The sequence below is a fragment of the Oryctolagus cuniculus genome, chromosome 6, assembly GCF_051225735.1.
Source record: "Oryctolagus cuniculus isolate XC-2025 breed Fujian yellow rabbit chromosome 6, ASM5122573v1, whole genome shotgun sequence".
Lineage (NCBI taxonomy): Eukaryota > Metazoa > Chordata > Mammalia > Lagomorpha > Leporidae > Oryctolagus > Oryctolagus cuniculus.
The window spans coordinates 146,308,516-146,334,362 of record NC_142872.1 but is presented as its reverse complement, the minus strand read 5'-3'; the positions used below and the strand labels follow the sequence as shown (position 1 = coordinate 146,334,362).

The following is a 25,847-nucleotide window of genomic DNA, read 5'->3' as shown; positions in this document are numbered from 1 at the left end:
TATTGCTTAGGAGAAGAAGAAAACAAGAGAGGGAGGAGTACAAAATCCTGGTGGAACATGGCTGCACAGAGTCCGGAACTGTCTTCCAGACCTGCAGATTCATCCTGTGACAAGACTGGAAAAGCTATTGTTTAAAGTAAGAAAGAAAAAACAAACAAACAAACAAAAAAAAAAAACCAAGAGGAAAGTGGGAGGTGCAAGACCCTATAGACCCTCTAGATAAACAAGATTGGCCATAAGTGACTAATTGCTAAAGCCAGGTGATGAACATTTAGAGATTCATCATAGTATTTGGCTAATTTTTGTTATTTTGTTTAAAGTTGTCCCCAGGAGTAAGTTGGGTTTTATAGTCTATTTTAGCAATAAAGTAACGGAAAGTTAGCCAGGATAAGCTCACTATACCAAAAAATGGAGCAACTCTCTTCACAGAGTCTTAAATATGTACCTCTCCCTAGTACTTAACATTGTATTTATTTGTAAGTTTGCTTGTCATAGACATGGTCACCTAATAGCCCCTTAATAAATGGATTACCTATTGGAAAGGGTTAAATCCTCTGTTGTATAGGCTGTTTTGGTGGAGGCTGAATTACATTTGTTGGATTCCAAAGATGTGGGCATGGCTCATTCGTTCAATACCTACTGAGTACCTATCATTCCAGGTACACGACATGCAGATGCAATAAAAATGAGAAATAAAATTAATCAAATCTCTGCTTTCTCAAAGCTTGTGGGCTTGTTCGTCAGGGACACAGAGAAGTAAAAAGACGATTGTGATGTGCTGTTATGGGACAACTAGAGGAGAAGTATGGAAGCACATAGGGGAAATGTCTGGTTAAAGTTTGGGACACAAGGGTCAAGCAGGGCATTTGGAAACCAAAATACAATGGACAGAGAAGAATTCAGCAAAATAGGGAAAGGGAAGACAGAGATGAGAATAATAATAATAATTCATGGAAGCTGAATTAAGTCTTTAAGGTCTCTCCAGTTCTAAAAAATCTAGGAAATTGACCCTACAAAATATAAACCATAGACTTAAGTGCAATGCTGGACAGAATGCCAAAGTGGTACATACTTCTGAATTGGCCTTGAGCTGGCTTGCTTTCTTTGTCTTTGTTGTATGCAATAATTTGAACTGTGTAATTCTGTTCTGGCATAAGACCTTGAATAATTGCTTTAGTTGCAGTGTTCTGGAGATTTAACTGATTGGTTTTTCCACCTATAAAACAAAAAAATGAAATATTTAAAATTAAGGTTAATAGTGTGCATTCAGGAATTTTATTAATCAACAATCAAGATTTTAAAAGGTGAAGACTTTTTAAAATTTTGTGCTTTAAATTTACAGTGTACACATGTTTTGAAGTATGTCAAAAGATGAAGATATTAAAATATTGATAATAGTATTTATTTGTATTCTTTTTCTATTACAGAACTGAATCAGTTGTCTAAATGAGATAAAAATATATTCACAAAAATCTTTCATCATAACACACTGTTGCTTTTTTTTTTTTTTTTTTTTTTTTTGACAGGCAGAGTGGACAGAGAGAGAGAAACAGAGAGAAAGGTCTTCCTTTTTGCCGTTGGTTCACCCTACAATGGCCACCGCGGCCGGTGCACCGCGCCGATCTGATGGCAGGAGCCAGGTGCTTATCCTGGTCTCCCATGGGGTGCAGGGCCCAAGCACTTGGGCCATCCTCCACTGCACTCCCTGGCCACAGCAGAGAGCTGGCCTGGAAGAGGGGCAACTGGGACAGAATCCGGCGCCCCGACCGGGACTAGAATCTGGTGTGCCGGCGCCGTAAGGCCGAGGATTAGCCTAGTGAGCCGCGGCGCCGGCCCAACACTGTTGCTTTTATACACTAAGGAAAGCCATATTGCACGATGAGACCACAGCAAGCCCTCAACATCAGATACTCTCTTTAAGGAAAGAATTCCATCTACAAAATGAAGGGAGACAGAGGCAGGCTGCATGTAATCATCCACACTGGAATTTTCCCTGTGGCCTCTCTAGAGGAGTCAAAGTTTCCTTGAAGCACGAGAAATTTAATTATCTCACCATCAGTGGCCCAGGATGCTGGAGGGACTCCTCACTGCCTGGCTACTTAAAAGTTAACTTGGTTCATGAAAAGATTAAAAATTTCATTAGCTCTTCATCAAATAGGACTATTTTCTACAGATTTCCTGAAAATGTTGTTGGTTAAATAATCAATTAATGCAAAATTCCAAGTATACCTTTATTCTCTGACTTCTGGCAATGATTGCTGTGACTGAGAAAAGGGAAATGAACCTAAACTTTTGACCTTCTAGCAGAAGCAGTAATAAGGGATCAAAAATTTGCAGTTAATTAAATATATTATAATGTATTTCATCATACTCTAATAAAATTGTTAATGCTGAAATTTGATGTTGCTATCATCCATGCTACTTGCTACTAGAGAGCAAAGCTAAGCTTCCTCTTGCCAAAACCCATTTCCTAAAATACATTTGTGTCCAAGATATTAAATTTGGTTTCACAAACTTCTGTCATTTAAAATTTATCTACTACAAAATATACCAAATAAATCTAAATGTGTACATAAAAAAGAAAGAAGTTCCTTAGAAAACCAGTATATTCTGTAGATATGCCTGTTTGAGAAGCATAGGGTATATTATTTTATTAAACTCATTGAGAATCCTGCAATAAAATAGATATAAACCAGCATTTCCTAAATCTAATTTTCCATTCAAGCATTTGATTGCATAATAGCATTGAATATTCCACACAAGACTATTAAACATACTTTGAGAAACACTGGCATTAACAATGCTTGGACCACATCTCACAGTGCTAAAACAGCTAAAACTTATTTTGGCTAGATGCATTTATTAATTTTTTATTTATTATATTTAATCAAGTAGATACCTGAGTGTCAAGACCTTGATTGCCTAGAGCCACTGATGTAAGAACACTGAGTAAAATAAACCCAATAATTCACCATGAAATAATTTTCTTTCACTCTCAATTTTTGTCACTTGAGGTGTTTTAAGTTCTAGATATCTATTTTGGAGGTATATCATTGCTGAGGGGGACTGAAGGATCAGGTTGACAACTGATTCTGAGGTTATCATCAAGTCATTACTGAGATTCTATGATTACTCAAGGAAACCTACGTAGGCTACTTAATAGTTTGGTTTTATTTCCAATTTATCAGGAAAATTTAATCTACTGATAACCTGGGAGGAGAAATATTATCTTCCCATAAGACATAGGGAATTCTCAGTAACATCTATCTTATTCTTTAGAATCATGATGATGTTCACAAATCTCTTAAATTTTCCATGAAAACTTAACTTTCTAAAACAAAATATATTTTTAAATGTCAAAGGCATTTCAAATTTGGGCCATATTCCAAAATGAAATCTCTAAGCTAGGTTTAAGATTAAGTTATGCCTTCTATATAGGTTTACATAGGAAAAGTTAACATCAGTATACTCAATGGAAAGTCATTCTAATGAGCTTACGGATAATATTTAACAAAAATGTCCATTTTTGTGACCAAGCAAGAAGTGCAGTATTTTATCTACTTGTTTTGTTTGAGATTTAAAGTCAACTATTAGTAGTTTTGAAAGGCTTCCAACAGAAAAAGTCTAGCTCCATAAAACCACTTTTATCAGCAACAAAAATTTTAAAATAATTATATTTGTATAAATATAAATATTACACTAACCTACCATTAATACTTATTATGTAATATGTAAAAATGGATCTTTGTTCCAATATGGGAAGCAGGATACACAGCAGACTCATAGAATGGCAGATGCCCTAAGCAGCACTCTGGCCTTGGGATCAGCCCTTAAGGCATTCGGATCTGGCTAAAAAGCCCATGAGAGTTTCTCAGGCATGGAAAGCCAAGACACTGTGGCAAAAAAAAAAAATGACCTAAATGAAAGATCTCTATGAGTGAGATCCCAGTGGAAAGAATGGGCCATCAAAGGAGGAGGTACCTTTCTCTGAAGGGAGGAGAGAACTTCCACTTTGATTATGGCCTTGTCTAAATAAGGTCAGAGTTTGTGAACTCAAAAGGCTTCCATAGCCTTGGCAGCTCATGACAAGAGCCTCGGGTGATGACTGATGTCATAAATAAGAGTGTCAATCATTAAATCAACAATGGGAGTCACTGTACACTTACTCCCCATGTAGGATCTCCGTCCTTAATGTGTTGTACTATGCAAATTAACAGTAAAACTACTACTCAAACAATACTTTATTCTTTGTGTATCTGTGTAGGTGCTGTCTGTTGAAATCTTTACTTAGCATATAGTAAGTTGATCTTCTGTATATAAAGATAATTTTTTTTTAGTTTTTTTTTTTTATCTTTTATTTAATGAATATAAATTTCCAAAGTACGACTCATGGGTTACAATGGCTTCCCCCCCCATACCGTCCCTCCCACCCACAACCCTCCCCTTTCCCACTCCCTCTCCCCTTCCATTCACATCAAGATTCATTTTCGATTATCTGTATATAAAGATAATTGAAAATGAATCTTGATGAAGAATGGGATGGGGAGGGATTGGGAGATGGGAGGGTTGTGGGTGGGAGGGAAGTTATGGGGAGGGGAGCCATTGTAATCCAAAAGTTGTACTTTGGAAATTTATATTTATTAAATAAAAGTTTAAAAATAAATAAATAAAAATGGATCTTTGAAGAAATGAGATCTGATGCACTAAAGAACATCTTTATAACAATCATAGGTACCATTCAGCACTTACTATATGACAGCTTCTGTTCAAAGTGCTTTATCTTGATTAATTCATTTAATCCTTACAAACAGTGCTTCTTGAATTTAATGTGAATAGGAATCACCTGGAGATCTCTTCAAAATCCAGTTGCGACTCAGGAGGCTGGGGGTAGGCTCAATATTCTGCATTCTTAATAAGCTCTTCAGTAATACCAATGCTGCTTGTCCCTAGATCAACCTTTATTTGCAAGCTCATAAAAGCTCCATGAGTTGGATATTAATGTTGTTCACATATTTTATAAAAGAAGAAACTGAGGCACTGAGAGATTTAAAATTTTCCTGAATTACACCACTTAACAGTGAGAAAACCAAAATTTGAACTCAAGAAATTCTGTTGTTAATCCTATGCCTTGTCTCTGTGATACTCATGTAACAGTGGCAACTTCCTTATGTGTCCTCTATTGTTTATTTATTTGTGTAATATTTATTTGTGTAATAGAAACATACACTATGAGAAAAAAATATTCAGCCAAAATGAAATATTTCACATTACTACTTTATATTCACAATTAATAAATCTGTTCAATTTATGTATTTCCTGCTTTAACTCACTTATTTTCACAATGTCTACTAAGCCTTTATCATTTTAATGTCATGATGTCAACAATTTCATTCAACAGATAACAACTATTAGACACCCAAGTATATTGGAGCTTTTATGAGTCAATGGATCCAAAGTACTCATTCTGGTTGAAACAGGGTAAGACTTTTTGATAGTCTAGAAACTTGGCCTACAGAGAATTACAGTGACTCCAAGAGTCACCCTTTACACTTTTGGGAACACTATTTTCTCAAATAATGTACAATATGTCAATCTCAAAACATTTAAAAAATGGAAAGCTTGTAAATGATCCTAAAGAAACCATGTTTTTAGTTGCTTGTGGATATAAAAAGTTGCTAATGTTCTAGAAAAGAGAGTCAATTATTTTTACCTGAAGCCGGAGTCACAAGAAGTTTGTATCCACCAAATTTCCCTCTTGGAGCCTTCCATGAAATCTGAATACTGTCATGAGATAATACACTATATCTTAACCTTGTGGGTGGAGCTACTGAAAAGGAAAAACAAAAACAGCTTCAACAACAAAATATTTAACCTTCCATTTGTGAAACTGAAAAGTCATTTTATTAATGTAATAAAAATGCACAAGACTTCACCAGCCTTAAATATATTCTTTCTGCATATTCACTAATGAATTGATCAATTTTCAAAACAAAACAGATCTAAGAGCCTTTGGTTTTTTACTCAAAGCACATTTGTTCAAATAGTTACTGCCCTTATGACAAGGAACTAAGACTTATTGTTCGAACTCAATACTCTAGCCTCATTTAATAACTAAAGCCAATCTTATAAAATTGCTTTCATTACTATTACAATGATGAATATTTCTACTTGGAACATGTGAGTTTTTATGGTCTACTGGGATCTGTTGTATGCTTTTAGGTTTTTCATTGTGGTGATCCAGTATTTCTGATGAAATGATAATCTGAGAAGGCTATTACAAACAATTAGTAATAAGATACTCATTTAAAAATATTTGAGAAAGAGATTATAAAGGCATTCAGGACCAAACACAAGATAACCATGTTTCATAAACTTTGATCCACTCTTCAAGTGTAACTGATTTATACCTGTCAGAAAGACATATAGCATATGGTCATGACTCAGCTCAGAATATTTAATCTTTTCTAACAGTTCACAAAAATGAGGAGGTCTGTTTACTTTTTGTGTAAATCATTCAAACTTCCAAACACATTTTTGGCATCCTATGTAAATGTTCCAGAATTTCAAAAGAAGTACTTAAGAAATATTTTATTATGTAATATCTAAATTCATTTGTTTAAAATAAAAAAGAAAAGTTAATATTTAACAGATAACACTCATCTTTCACTTTTATCATCAACATTTTGTTCCCCTACTTTAGGAAACAGAGTACAGGGAAAGTAATAAACATTCTCCTAACTAGGTATGTAGCATCAGATGGGGTTTGGGTATTTGTTTCCCACTTTCATCACTGATTAGCTAAATAACCTTGAGCAGGTGATTATTTCTTCAAATGCCCTGGTTTCCATATTTTTAGAAAAGGTGACAGCAATACTTTTTGCAAAGGAGAGATGATAACTTTAAATAGGATGATGGATATAATATACTATAACTGGTGGTTAATAAATATTTGTTCCCTTTTCCTTTTTTTTTTATCTAGTGGTTGAGCACAAAATTTCATTTAATCCTCACAAACATACATTGTTATTCCAGTTTTATAAAGGAACCACAGAGCAGCTGAGAGACTTGTCTGAGTTCACATGCTGATGAAGAGCCATCTCAGATCCACTTGAAAGGCACTGTTTCCTTGAAAGGAGTTCCATATTAAGTCACCCTTCACTGAGCTAGATGACTGAAGGACTTTTGACCTTAACCTATCCACTCAACTAAAATCAGTAAGAACAGAATACACAATCTTGAGTAGTTTTCCTTTTGCAGTTGTCCTTTATCATCTTTAAGGACAGGATGTTAGCCATCAGAACAAAAACATTAGATTCCTATTCTTAACCTGATGTGAATGGAAGAAAACATTTACATTTCTCTGTTAATTTAAAATTATGAATCTATCCTAAGATCAACTATTTTGGGGGTCAGCATTGTGGCGAACCAAAAAATACCACTGCCTGTGACCCTGGCACCACTGCCTGTGACCCTGGGCATCAGTTCACAACTAACTGCTCTACTTCCAATCCAGTTCTCTGCTATCCATGTGGGAGACTCGGATGAAGCTTCCAGCTTTGGCCTGGCCCATCCTGGATCTTTGCAGCCATCTGTAGAATGAACCAGCAGGTGAAAGATCTCTCTTTCTCTCTCCCTCTCCTATCTCTCTCTCTCTCACTTTGACTTTAAAATCAATAAATGAATCTTTTAAAAAGATCAACTATTTTCACCTGGATGAAGAAAATGACTAACTGTAACATTTAGATGAACAGAGAATCTTACTACTTTGCTTATTCTTCAATTTGGGAAGAAAAATCTGTGTTGACATAGGTTCCTATTACTTGTGGAAGAAAAATTTAAAATAAGAATCCAGAATTTTAAGCAACACATACAGGCATCTGAGTCAAATCAAGTCACTGCTGGTAGATATCATTGGCCAATATTCCATGAATGCACACATGAAAAAAAAAAAAAAACTGTATTCCTGGAAATCATCATCTAGTGGAAAAAAATGCAACCAGCAGGATGGTGGCTTCAATCTAGTCAATTCCAAAAGGTCAACCAATTCTGTTAGCACTCCAAATATGTTGACATTTCTTTTTTGTTGTTGTTATTATTTAATGTTTCTCCAAAATATTTTATTCCATGTTGTAGGAGATGGTTTAAGACACTTGAATTGAATTTTATTTTGAAAATAATACAAAATAAGTTCTATCTCCTAACGTCAAAAAGATTTAAGATTTGTATCATTACTTTTGTGAACCTTTCATGTTTTCAATCATTGTAATAAATTATAAAACCTTAGGACACAATTAGTGTAAGGCCACCATAAAACACACCTAACACTGGGGTTAACTCCAGTATGCTGACATTTCAAGAACAAAGAAATTAACAATATGCATGGTTCCCAGGCTAGAGATTAGACATCTTCTGAACATTTTCTATGAATGCTACTATTCTTTAAACGCTATCTCAGTTTTATAGCCCTGAACATCTCTTTAATCATTGGCTAACCTTCTTAACTTTCAGGAGAAAATAAAGAGGGATAGATGGACTGTGCTCAGAAAATTAAGATGGTGCTATAGAACCCAGGGTGGCATTGGTTTCCACAAAATTGCTAAAGGAAACACAATATGAACCAAATGCATGAATATTCAACTTTTGAAAATTAACTTACAAATGATTCACAGAACTGCAGTCCTGGTACAACTGCTAACAAAAATCAGTACTGCAATAACTGTTAATCAACAGACTACATCTATTGCCTATAAGCATAAATACTTTCACAATCATTAAACAAAAATCTTGTATAGACACAAAGTTTACATTTCCTTTAGGATTTGACCTAAAAGAGGTGCTAGATAAGAAATAAAGAGGCATAAGATACAGCTATGGATTTCAAAATTAGCATTTTTTTTTCCCATTTAGAAAGCACTAGGACTTGAGCCAAAGCAAGGGCAACAGCATTCACAGAAACACTATAAATGCATGGAGAAATAATTGCTCTTACCTCATGGAACAAAAACGTGTGTATATTTAATACCAGACCCAGAATTTTTTCTTTCACAAGCACAAAGGAAGTATTTTCTATGTATATGCACTGTCCTTAACTTCCAGGAATAATTATAAATTCTTGCGTGAACTTGACTCAAAAGTTAATTTGTATCAGTTCAAATACTAATCTTTTCAAAAATATTTAAAAATCAGTGGTAAAGCTTGATTTCTGGCACACATCAAAAACCCAGCAGAAGCCAACAAACTCATCCATTGTATGGTGAAGTCCGATTGCCTCTGTGGAATTAGCTCAATATTACACTTGTGAATACATGAACTTCATCCCAAAGGAGATTGAGGTGGAAGACAGGTGGATCCACTCATTATCTTCTTCATAATGGCAGGATTGTGTGTGTTAATGATTGTACGGGATTATTTTTGTTTTTCTAGTTTGTGTTGTATTGTATTGGAGAAGCAAGATTTTCTTTAAACTCAAAGAATTTCACAGTAATGATTCATATAGAAACCCATGGGCAGGAGGGAAATTGTCACTCTACTGAACACTCACTGTTAAAAACTATCTAGGAAATTCTATTTCATAAACTAACTACATATTAAAGAACTAATTTTCTACTGTCCCCCCCCTTCCTTCTCAACTCAATTGAAATCTTGTTATTTTGATAAGTAACAACTTATGTAAAGATTCAATTCTGGTAAAATCTTCTCAATTTCTTAAAATACTACTTTTTTCACAGGGACATTGCCACGGACATCTTGTATTCTTCACTACACACAATCATGTCCTTTCCTGCTAACAATACCACCTATGGTTTTCTTCCAAGAACAAAACTCCTTCCCCAACACTGCATAGACCCTTGGTTACATTCAATCAGACATCATCCTCTAGCCAAGGAGTAGAAAATGCCCAGGTCAGGTAGACTGCCCCGCGAATCTGAAACTTGTGTCTAGCAATGAAAGGATGGAAAATTGCTCCAATGATTTAATTCCAATAACATGCCCTAAAGAAAGGGGTCATTTGTCCTACAAACTGTATTCCAAAAGGGTACCCAGATAGATTTTAAAACTTCATTATTTAACTTTTACCTTGACTATAGGGGTTACTGGAATACCTACTAGTCAATACATTTTTCCTTAAGTTGGCTAGAGAAGCTGCTTTTATTTAACCAAAATCTCCTACTGATAGAAATAAAACAGTATGGTCACACTGAGATCAATTTTTCCCTTCAAAATACAGTGTAAGGTGCTAAACTGATGGAACAATCTATTATATTTATGTTACAAAGACCTTTAAACATGAGAGAAGTATTTGGCTGTTTTTCCAAGAAATCTTAAGAAATAAAAAACACAGAGTAAAAACTTTAGCTATTCATCTCATTTTTTCTATTAAATGCACTGCCCAAATGCATAATGCATTTCATGATCCATTATAAAGATGATGAAAACAGCAGTAAGGAAAACATTCTCAACTTTCAAACATGTTCGACTACTATTCATAGCAAAAATGTGTCAATCTGTTAACACAGAAGTCTTTATAAAGTTAAATTGAGCCCCATGCAAAGTCTCCAATTTTATTTGCCTTGAGGTTTTTAAATGACAGTTACTTTACCTTCAGTGGCTCCTTCTTCTTACCATCCAAAAAAAACATTGTGAGAACCAAGCATATATTAACTGTGAAATTCTAAGAAAGTGTTGATGCTATCATTCTATCATTGCTATATATATTTTTCCCTACAGTCAACACAGAAGTACTTTTCTGTATTCCAGTTCACTTAACAACTTATCTGGAAAAGAAGATACTGGAATAACCAAGGTAGAAATAATTACTGTGGTTGATGTGGGTTCATAGTATCTGAAGAGGGAAAGTTTTTCATAAGATGTTACATGAAAAGACTACATGGTAAAAATGAATTCTGTTGACCAGCAACTCAAGGGAAGAAAATTAATTCCTTTTATGCTTTTTAGCTAACTCAATTAAATCCCTATCACTGCAGTAACAATTTCTCCAAATTTAGCAGTTTACAACAAGGATCATTTTCTTACAGTCTTGGGAGTCAGAAGTCTGAAATGTGTGTCTCTGGGCTAAAATAAAGATGTTGGAAGGTGCATTCCTTTTTGGAGGCTCTAGGGGAGAATTCATTTTCTTGCATTCTCCAGCTTCTAGAAGTTTCCCCCATTTCTTGACTTGTGGCTCCTTCCATCTTCAAAGCCAGCAGTGACCAGTCCAGCATTTCTCATATGCCATCACCAACACTGGCACCTCTGCCTCCATTTTCCACATTTAAAGCCTTTTACAATTACATTGGGGACATTCAGACCACCCAGGATAATCCTCCTATCCTAAAGTCAGCTGATTGGAAACCTTCATTCAATCTGAGACCTTAATCCCCCTTGCCTTCATATAATACAACACATCTACAAATTCTGGAGATTAGGATGTGAAGACCTTTGCAGAGCATTGTTGACTCTAACACCTAGATTTTTTTTTCCTATTTTATTCATAAACATAACTCTAAAGGTTACTATATGGGCTTCTCAAATTAGTGTCAAAATTGTTCAGTCCAAAGGAACTCACTGCTGTATTTTTTTTTTTTTTGACAGGCAGAGTGGACAGCGAGATAGAGAGAGACAGAGAGAAAGGTCTTCGTTTTCCATTGGTTCACCCTCCAATGGCCGCCATGGCTGGTGCACTGCGGCCGGTGCACCACGCTGATCCAATGGCAGGAGCCAGGTGCTTCTCCTGGTCTCCCATGGGGTGCAGGGCCCAAGGACTTGGGCCATCCTCCACTGCCTTCCCGGGCCACAGCAGAGAGCTGGCCTGGAAGAGGGGCAACCAGGACAGAATCTGCTGCCCTGACCGGGACTAGAACCTGGTGTGCCGGCGCCGCAAGGCGGAGGATTAGCCTAGTGAGCCGCGGCGCCGGCCTGTATTTGTTTTAAAAGAAGAAAATAATCCAATAAAGCAATTTGTATTCATTTTCCTTTGATCAAAATCAATCATGTAAATAAATTATATTATAGTAGGAATGAGGTCTCTCAAAAGTCTCATGTATTTTCCTTAAGACTAGAGGCAGTGCCATCTAAACATTTTCTTAGTGGAATCTCCTCCAGCAAGTCAGTGCCATCTTGTCTTGAAAGTTTCCTCTACCTTCACTTCTAGGTCACTACATTCCCTAACCCTCCTTATAACTACTAAATTATTTCACACTTTTAATCATTGATTTCCTTCTGTTAAACTCTTAGCTGTTGGTATTCGGCAGACTTCATTCCCACTTTTTCCAAAGACAGGCATTTCTAACTCTACCTCTACAGCTACAAAAGTTTTCGAAAACTAATTCACAAGCACACAACAATTCAAGTACAATCTCCTGCCTTGATCTCTTTCTCCAAAGATCCAGACCACCAACTACCTATCAGACATCTCCACTTGGATGTCACACAAAATCCTTAAGTTTCATATATTTTTCTAAGACTGAACTCAGTGTCTTCCATTTCAAATACTTGTTTCACCTATTAATCTTTTCAACAAACGCCTACTAGGACTGAAGTATTTTTCTGTACTGGAGATAAAGGCACTAGAGAGAGCATCTCTGCCTTTATGAGCTGAAGTAAGCAAACAACAAAGCAAAGGTGCAGAAGCAATAAAAACACAGGGGTTGAAATCAAAGGTCCCATCCACTCAAGGTCTCTGGCGGGAAGTTTCAGAATCATCTTAGATGTCTGTTTCTATTCTGTCTCCATATTTAATCAGCAAACAAGCTCCATCTTTTCTACCTCTTAAGTGAATTCTTGGCTTTATTCTCTTCTTTCTCATCATATTCTCGACTTCAGATTTCAACACTCATTTCATAGACAACTTGATATTTTAGTAGTCACTCTTACTAATTCCTAGCTCTCAAATCCTGGGAGTCACATATATAAGGGTCAATACTGCTATCAAGGTTTTCCTGAAAACAGTTGTTGAAAATCTTTCATATTCAAGCTTCAATCAATCTACCCATTTTTGTCTTCTACCAGAGCCCACATCATTTATGCTGCAATTTATCTGTTTATGCTTCTGTTTCCCTAGTGGACTATAAATTCCTTGAAGGTAAAGAGCTTATTCAGCTTTGTTTAATGAACCTGACGCATGGAATGAGTAGCTATTTCTGAATTAAGCTACACTGAGATGACAATCCTGGAAGGGCTCAGCAATTTGCATCTTCTATCCCAAATGCAGATAGCAAATTATCTAGGATTCCCACTATCACTGTCACAACTGAAAGCATTCTTTCATCAGTATAAATTAAATCAGCAGAATCTGTCGACCTAACTGCCTGCTATGTGTTCAGTGAACTAGCTGGAAATATAATCATTAAGCCCAGGTGTACAGCAGATATTTGAATACAGTCAAGTTCTATTTCTTTTCAAATAAGTGTGCCTCACTGACGAAGAAGGGTTTGATGGTGCATGTATTCAATGTTTCTATCATCCTCAGTTCTAAACATTAGATATTAACATTCCTAAAACCACCTTATTGCATTTAGTTTGCTTGGCTGATGAATGACATTTCATATCAACACTCCAGTCTCTGCAAGATTAGCATGCTTTTCTAGTCATGTCACTGTGTGCACTTGTGCATACTGTGTCCTTACTTCAGTGGTTAGCACATTCTTTCTGTAAAGGGTCACATAATAAATAATTTAAACTTTACAGGACATACAGTTTCTTTCATGACTACTGAACTCTGCCATTGTAGAGGGAAAGCAGCCACAGATAATATGTAAACAAATGTGCGTGGCTGTATTCCAACAAAACTTAATATATAAAAACAGGCAGTAGGCCAAATTTTGCTCATGGGTGGTCATTCTTCAACTTTAGATTTCCTTTAGAAAAATGAATAGAAATTTTAAAAAAGTGCCTGTAACACAAAGACTAACTTTCAAAAACTAAATTTAATTAAAATGAAACTTTCAAGCATTTGAAGTACTTAAGATGGCAAACCAGCAGCCCATGTCATACCTTTCATAATTTTTAGACTATGGGCTAAGTTTTTAAGGAATAGTGCAAAATGATGAACCAGATATGAAGTGGTATAAATACTTTGTAGACACTGTAGGTAAGGCACACGGCATGATTAGGAACCATGTACACACATTATAGTTCTTTGTTTTTAACAGAACTGGTTTGTTATGAGTAAATTTGACTCTCACTGATTAAAGTCCTAGAGTCTTTTCAGAAGCACTTTAAGAAAGAGCTATTTAACCAATTACCACAAAATTACTATGTTCAGTCAAAGGTGTAGTTGTAATCCTCATCAAAGTTGTGTCACATTTCTACAGTGCAAACCACCGGTATAGCTGAGTGAAAGCCAACATAGTACTCTGCCCAGAAACACAGTTGAACCAATGAAGCACTATTTGAATAAGTAAAGTATAAACAAGAATCAGAACCAAGATGGCTACAGTCCCAGCCCCCACTAATTCTCTTAAAATTTCCAATTACCTTGACCCTGGACGATAGTGCAGAAATAAGCAATTGTCAAAAAAGCTGGAAGCAGCCAGTACCGCATCTTGCATTGAAAAATCTTCATTTTCTTTCCTGATTTTTACATAGATTGTAGCAGCTGCCTGAAAACAGAGAACACAAGGATATTTTGGGAAGACTGAAAAATAAAGTCTATACAGTCATCTAGGACAGGCAGATGTGCCAATCTGAATTAACATGTCAGGACGTAATGAATCTCCTCAAGTATTGTGCATTTCACTCTAAAATAAAAGCGATGAAAGATTTGTTTTTAAAGATGCTAAAAATGGAGATAGTCATTTGAAATATTTGGGAGAAAATGTCAATATATACCTTATGTAAGAACATAAATTCATAGTGAATTTCCCAAATGGCTAAATTTCATAAGTTTAAATGAAATGAACATTAGAATAAATCACAATGACATGACAGTAATGTGCTCCTCCCATATTTAGCACATAAAGTTAAAACTCCTGCAATTGTCTTTTACTGACTATTAAGTACAAATAGACAGAATGATCAAAGAGAATTTGAAAAACCATCTTGTGCTGATATTAAGTTGCTAATGAGACATCTCTTTCTTGAGTTGAAGAACCTGTAATCCTTGAGTCTTTTCTCATAGCTCGTTTTTTCCTAGTTTATGTGAATTTCAAACTCTTCTAAATTTTTCTTTTTCATTAGGTATAAAAGAAAGAAGAGCTATAAGAAAAAGAAAGATAAAAATAGACAAGGAAAGAATAAAGGAAGGAAAGGAACAAGGGATAGGGAGGAGAAAGAGAGGAACAGAAAGAGGAAGGTAGAAAGGTGAAAATTGGGTATTAATTTAAAGGTCAGTCATAGGATGAGCACTTCTGTACAGCGGCGAAGGTGCTATTTAAGGCACCCATAAGACACACTTGGGACACATAACAGAATTCCTGGTGTCAAGTCCTAGCTCCACTCCCAATTCTAGCTTCCTAAAAATGTGCACCCTGGGAGGCAACAGGGGATGTTCAATCAGTTGCCACCCATGGGGGAACACAGATTGGGTTCCAAGCGGCTGGCTTCAGTCTGGCCTAGCCGCAGCTGCTGCAGGCATTTGGGGAGTGAACCAGAGGATGAAAATCTGTCTCTATTTCTCTTTCAGAAAATAAAAATAATAAAAGGACAATCTGTAGAATATGATTTATTACAAAGGAAAAATTATAAGTACTATCCTTAGAGATAAAGAAGACTTTTCAATACCCAGGACGTATTTTTTTTTTAACTTTTATTTAATAAATATAAATTTCCAAAGTAAAGTTTTTGGATTATAGTGGCTCCCTCCCTCCCCAGTAACTTCCCTCCCACCAGCAACCCTCCCATCTCCCACTCCCTCTCCCATTCCATTCACATCAAGATTCATTTTGAATTATCTTTATATACAGAAGATCAATTTAGTATATATTAAGTAAAGATTTCAACAGTTTGCACCCACACAGAAACACCAAGTGTAAAGTACTGTTTGAGTACTAGTTATAGCATTAATTCACATTGTACAACATATTAAGGACAGAGATCCTACATGGGGAGTAAGTGCACAGTGACTCCTGTTGTTGACTTAACAATTGACACTCTTGCTCATGCTGTCAGTAATCACCCTAGGCTCGTGTCAGGAGTTGCCAAGGCTATGGAAGCCTTCTGAGTTCACCAACACCCAGGATGTATTTTAAATCATATATCCATTCACTCACTCATTCCCCAATACCATTCCATAAAAGGATTTGAGGCAACATAGCAACACATAAAACATAACATATAAGGTAAGACTGCAAATCTAACATATAAAATATAGAACTCCACTTTAATTTTAGATAAACAGCAAATAATGAAAGCATAAAAATGTTCCAGGCACTATATGAAAAATGCATTGAATAAATTCTTCTAGTTTCATTTTCCACAAACTTTTTGAAGTAACCTTAATCCTGAAACAATTGTCCATTGTTCATATGAAATGAAACTTCAACTGGGCATCCTATATTTCACTGGCAACCCTAGTATAAAGGGAAATTTGGTGAGAAAATAAAAATTAGTTAAGGGAGCACAGAAAAAAAAATGACCCCAAACCAATGAATTTGCAGCCAAAAAAGAAAAAAAAAGGAAACATGCTAATATTTAAGGTTTATTATATTGCTAGAATAAATTTTAAAATGTAATTTTCTGGAGGGGAATAGGTTTTCCTGATACTGAAAGCTGAGTCCATTTTTCCATGGTTCATATATAAAAGATCCTTACACTTTATTCACCATAAAATGTATTGAGCCCCTGCTGTATGTTTTGACTGTCCTATGCATTCTACACAAATAAACTCCTTTATCCCACATATTTGACCATTCCAATGGAGGTAGAAGCTTCCCTGCCAGTGTTAGGTTCTCCAGCAAATCTAAAGTCAAAGTGGGGAAGGTAACTGCTTTCTGGACACTTGCCATAATGAATTCCTGGGGATCCTGCAAGAGGGCAGCCCACTGAAGACAGAGTTGATCAGGGCCATTTTACTGCATCCTGTTGGACCTCAACTCTACTTAAATCACACTGAACAATGCCAAGACAGCTCCCCCCTGGGAGGATCACATAACCCACAAAGGGAGGTCCAGGAGATGGCCTCAACTTGTAGAACACAGTGCTTCACTTAGGAACACAGCCCTTGTCTGCGGTTTGCTTTCCCAAGATTCCTGGAACACTGACACAATGTCGAATTATTTGAAGGCGAGAGCTAGGTCCCTGGGAGGCTAGACTTGGACAATGATGCGACTCAGGGATTCCAAGATTCTATCCATCTTGGTTTTGCCTCTGCAGAGAGCTCTGATGCCTGAATTCTGACAGTCCTGGACTGAAGTTGTGCAGCTCACTGATGCATTGGATCACCAAAGAATCCCTTTCAACATCTGCAAATCAGAAATATCCCAGAGTCCAAGGGCTCCTCAGCGGGAAGGCTGGGGGGGGGGGGGGGCTCTCTCATCAGCTCACTTGTCTGATTGTGTCTGCATATTATATTATATAACTTTGTGCTTTATATAACATTCAATTTGCATAGCTACTTTTTGAAATTATATTAATAACCAACCTTTAACAATTAGTTTTCTTTTCATAAAGGGTTATGGTATCAACATTAGTTTAGCTTCAGAGAATAAACTAGAAAGTTTTCTCTATTTTCATAGTTTTGTAATTGTCAAAGTAGCATAAGACTGACACAGAGGAAATGGGATAAATGGTGAATAAGTTTTTGATGATCTACAGGAGGAAAAGCCCCAGGAGATGCTTAGGATCCCAATTCCACAGGACAACTAAAACAAGATTAGAAGATTACCCAAAGATGTGAGCAATCCTTACACAGACAGAAGACAGGCAGACAAGGGATTTGGCAGGTACAGCTTCAAGCTTCAATTCTATCTGATCAGCACATCAGTCAATCTGCCAGTTATACAGACAGCTGTCCACAACACCCAAAAGAATACACTCTCTTAACTCAAATGAAATTTTTTTAAATTCTCTGCCCCAAACACCATAACTGTTGGTTTCACACAGAACAAAAGCAAAGAGAGGAAAAACTACATTTGACCACCTTTGCCTTTTCTGGCATTCAAGATGCCATCAGGAGACTAGCAGCAGATACCACATGATACTATTTCAACAGTGGGCAGGGGTGGTGGGAGGAAGGAGGGGTCTTTTAAGTCACAACCCAATAAACAGCCTTTCTCTGTTCTCAGAGCACGGAGTTGTGCCCAGGTGTGCTGAGGCCATAATTAATGTGTTACATTGGAAGATAATCTGCATTTCAAGTACTTTAGCTTAATAAATAGGTAGATGCTATACTAGTGTTGGCAACTTTTTTTATTATTTACATGGAAAAAGATTGTAGTCAGGGCCTATCTTTAAGTTCTTCTTTTTTGTTGTTTATTTTAAATTAAGATGAGTGATACCATATTGGAAGTGGAATTTTAGTTTTCTCAAGCTTTTCTGCCAAGTCCCAAATTCTTGGACAGTACAGTGGAGGCAAGAAAAAAAAATCTCAGTTCCTATTAAAGTGCCATGAGATATTTTAATATTTACTAAAATGTCAAGTCCTAATTTGCTGAAATTTTGCCCAAAATCCTGCACAACACAAATAACTTTCTTGATTATTTGGGGGGAGGGGTTGGTTTTAAAACGTTAGAAAAGGCTACTTAGTACTGAGTTCAGAAAGTATAAACCATATTTGAGGGAAGTTGATAATGTTTAGTACAAGTTTTCTCAAAACACTGTACCACCTTTAAAATCAGTAACTTAAAACCAGCCCCATTAGTTCTAATTTGCCCTTCCTCGACTTTGTATGTTTGTCTTATTTAATCTCACTTTTACAACTAGCTTTAATAAGGAGCAAGGACCCCAAGTACAACACTAAAATGTGCTCACAGGCACCCATGAAACTCCCAATCTAACATAGAGCTAGTTTTATCAAAATTCCTTAAAATATTTATCTTAAAGTGTTTATACACCACACACGGGCACACACTCTTGCCAAGACTTACATATATATACACATCCAAACTTTCGATAACATTCTATTTAATCATTGCTGACCCATGAAAAAATAAAACTTAAACAAAATGGGTTTTAGCCACCTGGGTACCACGTATCCAGTAGTTCCAGGCTTTGAAAGAGACTATTACTTATAGTCTATTAGAATTTTCAACAATCACTATTGAGAGTCCTACTCTATAACCAAAGCACTGTGTTCGATACTAAGGAAGATATAAAACTTCACACTTTGGTGAGATCACTTATAACTAATTGAAAATAAAGACTACCTGAAAAGCCCTCAGGGAGGTCCCTTACAATTTAATTGCAAAGGGGAAACATAAGGAAACATATAGAAAAGTTGAACAAAATAAGCATGAAGTACAGTGAAGAGTCGGCACATGGTTAGCAGCGTGTTAACAACAAGTTAAAAGAACTTAGAGGAAAGGGGATGGTATCAATGAATTTGCTACTTGGGTAGATGCTTAAGGAGGAAGGAGAATCATTTTAAGGTGTGGGACTCACCTGGCAAGAGGGTTTAGTCAAAAACTGAATATCCAGATAATAACAGAGACAATAATTATTTGCATGTGGAAACTGCTTTAGACTTTTCAAAATACATTCCTATCCATTTTTAATCAGTCTCCTGAGAATAGCTCTATACAAGTTTAAAATAATTAACCATAAAAGATGTGAAAGGCCTGACTTAATGGTAAAACTACTACTCAAACAGTACTCTATACTTTGTGTGTATGTATAGGTGCAGTCTGTTGAAATCTTTACTTAGTATATACTAAGTTGACCTTCTGTATATAAAGATAATTGAAAATGAATCATGATGAAGAATGGGATGGGAGAGGGAGTGGAAGATGGGATGATTGTGGGTGGGAGGGAGATTATGGGGGGAAAAGCCGCTATTATTCAAAAGTTGTACTTCAGAAATTTATATTTATTAAATAAAAGTTGAAGAAAAAGTAAATCATAGGGTAAGAAAAAGAGCAATTATAGTTGCAAGTTCACAAAAACAAGGCTTGAAACAAATGGAGATATTTAGGCGCATGTTCTTTTTTTATTATTTTATTAGAGATGGGGGAGAGAGAGATTGGAGGGGGGGTGGTGCAGAGGGAAAGAGGGAAATTCCCATGCACTGAATCACTCCTCGTAACAGCCAAGACTGAGCCTGGGCCAAAGCCAGAAGCCAGGAATTCAATTCAGGTCTCCCACATGGATGGCAGGAACCCAATTACAATGACCATCACCACTGCCTCCCAGAGTCTGCTTTAGCGGGATGCTGGAGTCTAAGGCCAGAACCAGGAATGGAACCCAGGTATTCTGAAGTGGGAAGCAGGTATCTTAACTGCTAGGCTAACAGTCTACTCCCTTAAGCATGTTTTAGGCCTAGTTAAAATAAGAATCATGCACACAGAACAGATATCCTCATATATCTGAATAGCTTTCATGAAGATAATACAGGATTATTTTGTGTAGCTTCTGAAAATAGAACTTGAATCAGTGGATTGATTCAAATCTATGGGAATGTGGATTTAGAAATAAAGAATTCTTAATACTAAAACTAGTATTCAAACAGTACTTTATCCTTTGTGTGTCTGTGTGGGTGCAAACTGTTGAAATTTTTACTTAGTATATATATACTAAGTTGATCTTCTGTATATAATTAAAAATTAATCTTGATGAAGAATGGGATGGGAGAGGGAGTAGAAGATAGGATGGTTTGCGGGTGGGAGGGTGGTTAAGGGGGAAAATAATCCAAAAGTTGTACTTTAGAAATTTATATTTATTAAATAAAAGTTTTAAAAAAGAAATAAAGAATTCTCTGTGTAAAGAAAGACAGCAATTACAAACCATGCCTAATTTACGATAGGTAGTTAAACTTAATGACTTTTTGATCTTATAAGGGTGTGAAAATGATGTGAATTGAATAGAAATGCTTCTTTGAATTTGAATTTTGATTTTTTTCCTGCACTATGCAGTAGAATTCTTTCTTGATGCTGGGCAGGGCAACGAATCACGATTTTCAGTCAGACCCATGATTGTCAAGGAGAATAACCAAATAACCAAACATGTACTGCATGCTAAGCTATGAGGTTCAGTAAATTTAAAGTGTATTAAATGCACTTTCAACTTAGAATATCTGAAACTTATGGTGAATTTTTCAGGATATAACTCCATCATAAATCAAGGAGCATCTGTATTATTTGTATATCAGCATCATGACATAGAACCAACTCTGCAGTGGGAATAAAGACCCAGTTTTATCATGGTTAGCTTGGTAGTTAGCCTTTGCCTCCTTGGGGGAACTCCTCTATACACACAGGATGGTGTCAGAAATCAAAGGGAAATCTACAGCACTCTTCTTAGTCCAAAGTGCCCAAAGGGACAGATCAGGCATGCCAGCAAGGCTGGGAACTGAGAAGGAAAGTGACAGGAAAGAGTGAACCACAATTGGCAGGGTGGGGGGTGGAGCAAAACTCCTCTTAAGTTCTGACACTTCCAAATGGTAAAAAGATCATTAATCAGGAACACTTAATCATTAATGTGTATGCACATTATATTAGAGCTTCAAAATACTCACACACAGGGGCCAGCACTGTGGCATAGTAGGCTAAGTCCCCGCCTGCAGCACCAGCACCAAATATGAGCACTGGCTCCTGTTCTGGCTGCTCCTCTTCCTACCCAGCTCTCTGCTAAAGGCTTGGGAAAGTAGTAGAAGATGGCGCAAGGACCTCGGCTCCTGCATGCATCTGAGACCCAGAAGAAGCTCCTGGCTCTTGGCTTTGGATCGGCCCAGTTCTGGCTGTTGTGGCCATTTGGGGAGTGAACCAGCAGATGGAAACCTTTCTCCATGTCTCTCCCTGTCTCTCTCTTCTGTGACTCTGCCTCTCAAATAAATGAATTAAATATTTTTTAAAAAAAATACTCCTACACAAAGCAACAACTGATAGACTAATGAAAGAAATCATAAGCAAGAAAATGTCAAGACTGCTCTCAGAAATTAAACAACTAACCAGATAAAATATCAGTAAGGATACAAAAGAGGTGAATAACTCCATGAACTGATATTTGTTGAACATTCACTAACTGCAAAATGTATGTATTTTTCAAGTGCACCAGGAAATTTTAACAAAATAGGCCATTCTGGGCCATAGACTCAGTAAGTTTTTGAGATATTGAAAGCTTACAGAGCATGTTTTCTGAAAACATAATTAAATTAGAAATGAATAACATCTTCACAAAATCAAAATATGATGAAATTAACTGGGCTTCTAAATAATCCTTGGGTCAAAGAAGAAATCACAATGGAAACAAAAATATGCTTGAAAGAAAATGAAAAATACAAGACAATCCATAAAAATTAGTGGAATGCAGCTACAAGATTAGAAAGAGATTTATAGATTTAAGTGTTTACATAAAAAGGAAGACTTAAGGGGCCAGCATTGTGGCAGTGCAGCATAGGCTGCTGGCTGCCATGCTGAAATCCAATATGAGCACTGAATAAAGTCCCTGCTTCTCCACTTCCAATCCAGCTCCCTGCTAATGCACCTGAGAAAGCAGCAGAGGATGGCCCAGGTACTTGGGCCCCTAAACCTACATGGGAGACCGGAAAGAAGCTCTTGATTCCTGACTTCATATGGGCCCAGCTCCAGCCATGGCAGCCATTTGGGGAGTCAACCAGAGGATGGAAGATCTTTCCACCATCTCCTGCCTCTGTCTCTCATGCTAACTCTGCATTTCAAATAAATAAATAAATCATTAAAAAAGAGATATTCAACTTCCTAAAATAGACACATAAAAAATAGAAATCTGAAATAGCCCTATGTCTAATAAGAGGGACTAAATTTATTTAAAATATTTCACAAAGAAAATTATAGTTCAAAATATTTTCCCTCATGAATTCCATGAAATATCTAAGGAAGATGTAATACCAATCCTAGGGGCTGGCAATGTGGCATAGCAGGTGAGGCTACCTGCAGTGCTGGCATCCCATATGGGCACCAATTCTAGTCCTGGCTGCTCCACTTTCAATCCAGCTCCCTGCTATAGTCTGAGAAAGCAGTGGAAGATGGCCCAAGTCCTTGGGCCCCTGCGTGGGAGACCCGGAAGATCAGCACAATTCCAGCCATTGTGGCCAATTGGGGATTGAACAAGCAGATGGAAGACCTCTCTCTGCTTCTCCTTCTCTCTCTGTGTAATTCTGACTTTAAAATAAGTAAATAAATCTTAAAAATGCTAATCCTTCTCTGAAAATAGACGTGAACTTAATATAATTGTTTGTCAAAACTACATATCAATACAAAAAATAAAAATTATAGAATATCCTTAATGAACATAGATACAAAAATCCTTTATAAAATATCAAATAACATTAAAAAATTTATAAAAGTAATAATGACTAAAGGGGTTTTATCTCAGAAATGTAAGACTGATTTTTTTGACAGTGAGAGAGAGAAAGAATAAAAGGTCTTCCTTTTTCTGTTGGTTCACCCCCCAAGTGGCCACTATGGCCAGCACCTTGCGGCCAGTGCACTGTGCCGATCTGAAGCCAGGAGCCAGGTGCCCCCTCCTGGTCTTCCATGCGGGTGCAGGGCCCAAGCACTTGGGCCATCCTCCACTGCCCTCCTGGGCCACAGCAGAGAGCTGGACTGGAAGAGGAGCAACCGGGACAGAATCCGGCGCCCCCAACCAGGACTAGAACCAGGGGTGCTGGCGCCGCAGGCAGAAGATTAGCCTAGCCGTGGCACCAGCCAAGACTAATATTTTTAAATCAATAGATCTTATATTGATAGACCAAAGAAAAAATCATGTCAATAAATGAACTAAATATTTGAGAAAAATCCAAAACCCACTCCTGGATATTAAAAAGAAGAAGAAGAAAGAAACTCAAGGGCAGACATGAGACATTTGGCACTGCAGTCAAGACACTGTTTGGGAAACCTGAATCCCATATTGGAGTGCCCGGTTTGAATTACTGCTACTCTGCTTCTGATCCAGTATCCTGCTAAGGCACACCCTGAAAAGCATTAGGTGATGGCTCAAGTATCTGGGTCCTTGCCATGCATGTGGAAGACCTATACTGAGTTTCAGCCTCCTGGCTTCTGCCTAGCTAAGTTCTGGTTATTATGCACCTCTGGGGAGTTAAATCACGGATTGAATATCTCTAGGTTTCTCTTTCAAATAAAGTAGAAATTAATGTACTTTTTAGGTTTTTAAAAAAAGAAACTCGGCAAACTTAGAAGGAAACTGCTTCAATCTGGTAAGTCGTATTTATGAAAGCCCACAGCTAATATCATCCTTAATGATAAAATATTGAATACTTCTCTCTTAAGAACAAGAATATTAACTATGATCATTTTCATTCAATATCGTGTAAGTCCTACCCAGTGTAATAAGAGAAGAAAAATAAAATGCAAAATGAATGGAAAGTGAAAGGTAAAACTGGCCTTATTCACAATCAAATGACTGTTTGCATAGAAACTCTTAAGGAATCTATCAAAAAAAAAAAAACTTCCTTGGCTTAATACATAAATTTATAAAGGCTGAAGGACATATATTAGTTGACAACAATCAATCAATTCTTATATAATAGAAAACAAAAAGAAATAAATTCAAAAAATCTTTATAATATCATCCAAAATATAAAATACTTAGAAATTAATGACATGTAAAACTTCTACATTCTTCAGTGTGCAAAATATAAAAATACAAGACTGTACTGCTGAGAGAAATTAGAGTCAAAATAAATAGAGCAATATACCACATTCATAGGTTGAAAAATGCAATATTATTAGATTGTCCTCAATCTAGAGAGTCAATGTAATGTTAACCAAAATTTCCGTAAGTCATTTCTTGGGCAGAAATTAACAAAAAGATTACATAAATTGCATAGAAATGCAAAGGACTTAGAATATTCAAAACAATCTTAAAAAGAGCAAAGTCAAATAACTCATATTTCCTAATATCAAACCTTGCTATAAAGCTCCCATAAGCCAGCGCCGCGGCTCACTAGGCTAATCCTCCGCCTTGCGGCGCCGGCACACCAGGTTCTAGTCCCAGTCAGGGCAGCGGATTCTGTCCCGGTTGCCCCTCTTCCAGGCCAGCTCTCCGCTGTGACCAGGGAGTGCAGTGGAGGATGGCCCAAGTGCTTGGGCCCTGCACCACATGGGACCACATGGGAGACCAGGATAAGTACCTGGCTCCTGCCATCGGATCAGCGCAGTGCACCAGCTGCAGCGGCCATTGGAGGGTGAACCAACGGCAAAGGAAGACCTTTCTCTCTGTCTCTCTCTCTCTCTCACTGTGCACTCTGCCTGTCTGCCTGTCTGCCTGTCCAAAAAAAAAAAAAAAAAAAAAAAGCTCCCATAAATGACAGCAGAGAAACTTAGCCTAAGTGAAGCTGGAACAGAGTAACTCCAAACATTTTTGGTCAATTCATTTTTCAGAAATATGTCAAGATAATTCAATAGGGTAGGGAAAACCTTGTCACCAAGTGGATTAGAAACAACCAGATGAGTATGTTAAAACTAGACAAAAATATCCTCTCAATCTTAGGATAGGTAAGTATTTCTAGAAAGCATATAAAATCTACTAAGTATGGAAGGGAACAGCAATAACTTGAAATTATTCAAAATTTAAAATGTCTGCTCATGAAAAAACAAGAAATAAAATGGTAAGCCACAAATAAAATGGTAAGACAAAATATTTCATATGGATTTGAATTAGATATCTGGTGATTCTTAAGATTTTCTGAAGTTTTTAATAAAAATATTAGGGACTGATCTGAATATTCTAGAAAAGCTCCTGATAGAATAAAATCACTG

At 36.7% G+C, this 25,847-nt stretch overlaps 1 protein-coding gene across 7 annotated transcripts in view; it reads right to left on the bottom strand.

The window, feature by feature from the left end:
- Window positions 1-25,847, bottom strand: part of COL14A1 (collagen type XIV alpha 1 chain) — a 253,291-nt gene that overhangs the window by 209,767 nt on the left and 17,677 nt on the right. For 4 of the 7 annotated variants that reach the window (XM_008255863.5, XM_002710753.6, XM_070075442.2 and 1 more), the window contains exons 2-4: window positions 14,476-14,600; window positions 5,711-5,827; window positions 1,073-1,216 (exon numbers count right to left, since the gene is read on the bottom strand). In XM_008255863.5, coding sequence (XP_008254085.3) covers window positions 1,073-1,216; window positions 5,711-5,827; window positions 14,476-14,563 — 349 coding nt within the window. In that variant the 5' untranslated portion in view covers window positions 14,564-14,600. The remainder of the gene's footprint in view (window positions 1-1,072; window positions 1,217-5,710; window positions 5,828-14,475; window positions 14,601-25,847) is intronic. The other 3 variants (XM_089335638.1, XM_017341504.4, XM_070075441.2) reach the window with 1 other exon arrangement.